Raw genomic sequence first — 5,115 nt, forward strand, 5'->3', positions numbered from 1 at the left:
GGCCGGAGACAAACCCCGGTGTTTGTTTGTGGCTGGCAGCAGGCACAACGAGCGCGCGCAAACGAGCTTCCCGCGCATCCCGCTGCGGGCGGCAGCGAGTGAGGCCAGTTCGGCGGTGAGTGTAAAAGGCGAGTTTTATTTTGCTCATAGTTTTTTTTAGTCATATTTTTTTCTCTTCTTCCTTGGTTTTTTTCTTCTTTTTTCACGTAAATCTTGATTAGCTTTTCTATTAGTTTTCCTTTCGTTTTTCCTTCCAACCATGGATCCGGATGAGGACCAGGCGGACGAGGTTGAGGTTGACCCTCTCCCGGGAGTGCCTTCTAACAACACCGCGTTGGAACTCTACAGGAAGAACCCAAAGCTCGTTGTGAAGGGCACTGGCGGGCGCAAAGCGAAAAACGCAAGTCTCGACCGTCTCCGAAACCATACCCAAACCCTGATCCCACTTCCCCACCAACACAAAAACCGGATCCAGCTCTTCCACTGAATCCAGGTCCTCTGATCCCAAAAAATCCAACGCCTATTCCAACGAACCCAACCCCTCCGATCCCGCCAAATACGAATCCTATTCCACCGGCACCAACCCCTCCGATTCCGCCAAATCCGAATCCTATTCCACCGGCACCAACCCCTCCGATCCCGCCAAATCCAACTCCACCAGGTGACAAGGAAAGACCAGTTCAAGCTCGCGCTCGCCAGTACGTAGATGATTCCGGAGACGAGGAAAATGAGGAGGAAGTTCTCTTCCAGAGAGACGAGGAAAGTGACTCTTCCGAGCCAAATCCGAAGCGCAACAAGGTTTCCAAGTCCAGAAAAGCCGCTGGCGGTAAGGGTAAGGAAAGTGACTCGTTGAACTTCGAGGAGGATTTTCCTTTCGGTCTGTCGGGTAAGCCCGCTCCGAAGCCGGCACCGATACCTCTCAAGCCGCTGAAGCCCGTTCCCAAGCTGCCAAAGATCCCCTAAAACCGGTTCCTCAACCGAATCCGATCACCGATGCCTTCAAAGGAGTCCTTCCTTTTTCCACAATCGTGGAATGGCTGTGCTCTTTTGTGAGTGAACCGACGCGTTTAATCATAAAGCGGTTTGCCCCTCTTGTCATTCATTTTCTTTGATGGGTAATACACCAAAAATGAAAAACGGCATCTCCTTTCTACAATGGAATTGTAGAAATTTAACCCCCAACTTAAACGATTTTCAACAATTCGCATTCGAACGGGACTGTGATGTGTTTGCGCTGAGCGAAACGTTTCTTATCGGAGATGAGACGCCAGCTTTCAAGATCCTCGTGGCAGTGATCATTTGCCGATCGCTATTCTGGTTAGCCATGGCCCACAGCAATCGACAACGTTGGAGATGCCTTACGATCTGACGCAAAATATCGACTGGAAACAGTACGTGGAGGCAGTCTCCATTGGAGTTGAGTTGCGAGCTGGGTTGGCACCGCTTAAAGAATATGCATTTCTGGCTAATTTGATCTATGACAGTGCGTTACAAGCTCAGACAAAACCCGCCCCGGGACCATACATCCGAACGCGCCCTCCACTTCCCTGGTGGGACAAGGAGTGTACGGGTCTCTCGGCGGCCAGGTCTAAAGCTTATGTGGACTTCTGCAAGTGTGAAATCCGAGCGAACTTCCAAAAGTACAGAGATCTTGATCGCAGGTACAGTAATACTCTGAAGCGGAAGAAGCGAATGTACTGGCGGGAGTTCGTTGAAGGACTACCAGCAGATACGTCCATGAGCACTCTGTGGCGCGTTGCGAGGGCCATGCGTAGAGGTTCCGTTCCGAACGAGAGTGTGGAAAAATCAGACAAGTGGTTATTGGATTTCACCAAGAAGGGGTGCCCGGACTCGGTGCCCACACAACCATCAATCGACGTTGTTGATGGGAGCGATTCTAATCCTCCCTTCTCGATGGTAGAGCTCTCCATAGCACTATTGACGGGCAACAACACTGCTCCTGAGCCGGACAAGATCAAGTTCAGCTTGCTGAAGAATCTTCCGGACGTCGCCAAGCAGCGTCTGTTGAAACTGTTCAACACGTTGGTGGAGCAGAACGTAATTCCACACGAATGGCGACAGGTCCGGGTGGTTGCCATTCAAAAGCCCGGTAAGCCGGCGTCCGAGCACAACTCGTATCGTCCAATCAGCTTGCTGTCGTGTCTACGCAAGTTGCTGGAGAAGATAATCCTCGACTGCCTCGAACCATGGATGGAACGAGAGCACTTGCTGTCAGACACGCAGTATGGCTTCCGGAGAGGCAAGGGAACAAGCGACTGTCTAGCCTTGCTGGCCACAGGGATCGACATAGCCCGTGGTAAGAAACAGCTGGCTTCTGTATTTCTACCCAAGTAACCATCCAGTACTTAAAACCGGCCACTGTTTGGCTCACGGGGTTGGGCACAAGGTTGATCCGTAGCGCATTGGATTTACTTCCGTAAATATACCGTAAATATCGTAAATATAGGTAAATATTATTCACCTGCACGATATTCGGTACAACATTTTGTTCAGTGTGGATAATGACAGTTAAGAACTGTCACTTGTTTGTTTCCTTCGTTTACAAACTGTCACCGCTCCAATATTTTTCGAGCTTGAGGTATTTTTTTCACTTGCGGAACCGATCCTCGCAACAACCTTCCCCGCAATTTACCAGCAATCTGTGCAAGAAGCCCAGTGCGGATCTGCGCTCTGATCCAGAAATTGCCGACACGACCATCGACTGCCTCGGACTTGGGGTGAGTAATCCTCCGATCTTTTGCTTCATTTCTAATCGTTCCGCCTTCGCAGATTTCATCGGAAGTCGATCCGACGGTGCGGATTTGCGCCGGTTGTGCCGAACGCGTCGACGCGCAGCATGCCTTCCGGACGCGAGACCTGCACTGCAACAGTTACGTCGAGAACGGGCTGGAGGACAAGGAAGACGAGGACGTGTGCCGGTTCTGCTTGATGGCGGATGGCGGGGCGGCGTTTGTCGAGTTGTTTCCGGGCGGCGGCGGGAGCATAGCGGATGAGGTGCAAACGATGCGGGATTGTTTAGGGGTTGAGATCAACAGCTGGGACATGGTGACGAAGATTTGCGGGGAATGTGTGGGCGGTGTTAAAGAGTTGGCTACATTTCGGACGGAATTTTCGCCGACGGCCGGCACGGTGAAGCTGGAGGACGTGATGGATTCGTCGGATTCGTACAGAATAGAAGTGTTGCTAGTAGCGGCACTTAATCAGCATTATCTTAGCTTTTGACAATGCTAATGATTTAGTGTTGATTTGCATCAACAAATGCTGTTGGAAGACTAATCAGCTATAGAATGCCGATTTATTGCTATTTTATGACTTTTTTAAGTGCTGGATGGTTACTTGGGTAGACATCAAGGGTGCATTCGATTCAGTCTCCATCGAGGTGTTGGGAGTAAAGCTGCGGCGGAGCGGTCTCAATCCGACGATGTGCAACTTCCTCATCAACCTGTTGTCAGAAAAACACATGCACTTTGTGCAAGGTGATCTGGCAATCACCCGGATAAGTTACATGGGTTTGGCACAAGGCTCACGCCTTAGTCCATCCATGTATAACTTCTACGTCAGCGACATCGATGATTGCTTGACCGGAGATGATTGCTTGACAGTACCGAAGTCTTCGCATTGTCTTGGGATGCATGCACTCAACTCACAACATGACCCTCGAGGTCTTGGCGGGAGTGTTGCCTCTGCGAACTCGTTACTACGAACTGTCTTACCGGTTCCTGATCCGGTGTGATTACAGGAATAAACTGGTAATTGACAACTTTGAAACGTTGCTGAACCTTCACGTTGAGTCTCGGCGCATGCTTCTATATTATGACTTTATGTCATCGTGGGAGTGGAGCCCGAGCACAACGGTACAGCGCACGACTCTGTTAACCAGCAGCACCCTGATTGGCTTCGACACGTCCATGAAAACCGATACTCGCGGTATCCCAAACCATCTTCTGCGGGGAGTTATACCGTCGATCTTCGCATCAAAGTACAACCATGTTCCTCCAAACAACAGATTCTTCACCGATGGCTCCAATCTCGACGGCTGTACGGGCTTCGGTGTTTATCATGAATCTTATCAGCTGTTCTTTAAGCTGAAGGACCTGAGTTCGGTTTACGTCGCAGAGTTAGCTTTTCCAACATACATTATTTTTTTTTATTTATTTATTCCGTATCGTAACTTAAGACATTGTCTTTTTTATTGTTACATTGTGTGTTCTGCTTGAATTCAATTTACTTTAATGAACTCTCTTAATTAACTAATGGTTTAGATTGAGGTTGATAAGCAGATCACGCTTGAAAATATTTTTGGAAGGAGTTTGTTTTAACGTTACAGGTAGACTATTCCAATTTGCGATGCCTCTTGCAAAAAACGATTGACTATAATAAAACGACCTATGATTAGGTATAATAAAGCTAAATGTTCTGGTGTTTCGAAAAGGTAATAACTTTTCAAATAGGTAATTGGGTTTCTTGGAGTTGATGATCCTATGCAATACCATACATGAACGAAATTTATAAAAATTAGAAAAATTACATCCAATTAGTCTTTTTTGTAAATGTGAAACATGAGAATATCGATTTAAATTGAAAACATATCTTACGCATGCGTTTAATGCAATACGTAATCTATCCACGTGCATACCAGAAGCATTAGAATATATAAAATCAGTATAAATGAAGTGTGGAAAAATAAGTGATTTGAATAAACAAAGCTTAGTTTCAACATCAAGGTGTTTAGTTGTCAAAGTAAGCTGTTTTAAAGCAATGTAAATTTTCTTGCACTGAGATTTAATTTGAAGATCCCATTCTAAATTATTTTTAAAAATGAGTCCCAGATTATTTGCTTCTGTAACAAAAGAAATTTGTGAACCATTCAGATTCAAGTTCGGAAAATCAGGTGGTATTCTTAATTTACTGATTAATAATGCTTTTGTTTTAGTAGGATTTATAGATAATAAATTAGATTCCGACCAAGAATTAATCTGATTTAAATCAAAATTAATTTTATGGCTTATATCAGGTATGCTAAAGTTTTCACTTGAGCAGAAATATATTTGTACGTCATCAGCAAATAAATGTACTGAACAGTATTTTAGGACA

The 5,115-nt window shown here is 46.2% G+C and overlaps 1 protein-coding gene across 1 annotated transcript; it reads left to right on the forward strand.

Annotated features, from left to right (window-relative positions):
- Window positions 1-2,369: 2,369 nt before the first annotated feature.
- LOC128093788 (uncharacterized) lies at window positions 2,370-3,243 on the forward strand. The gene is made up of 2 exons (XM_052711557.1): window positions 2,370-2,738; window positions 2,791-3,243. The coding sequence occupies exons 1-2, from the start codon at window positions 2,523-2,525 to the stop codon at window positions 3,241-3,243; spliced, it is 669 nt and encodes a 222-aa protein (XP_052567517.1). The 5' UTR covers window positions 2,370-2,522.
- The last annotated feature ends 1,872 nt before the right edge of the window (window positions 3,244-5,115 follow it).

The sequence above is a fragment of the Culex pipiens genome, unplaced genomic scaffold (genome assembly GCF_016801865.2).
Source record: "Culex pipiens pallens isolate TS unplaced genomic scaffold, TS_CPP_V2 Cpp_Un0119, whole genome shotgun sequence".
Lineage (NCBI taxonomy): Eukaryota > Metazoa > Arthropoda > Insecta > Diptera > Culicidae > Culex > Culex pipiens.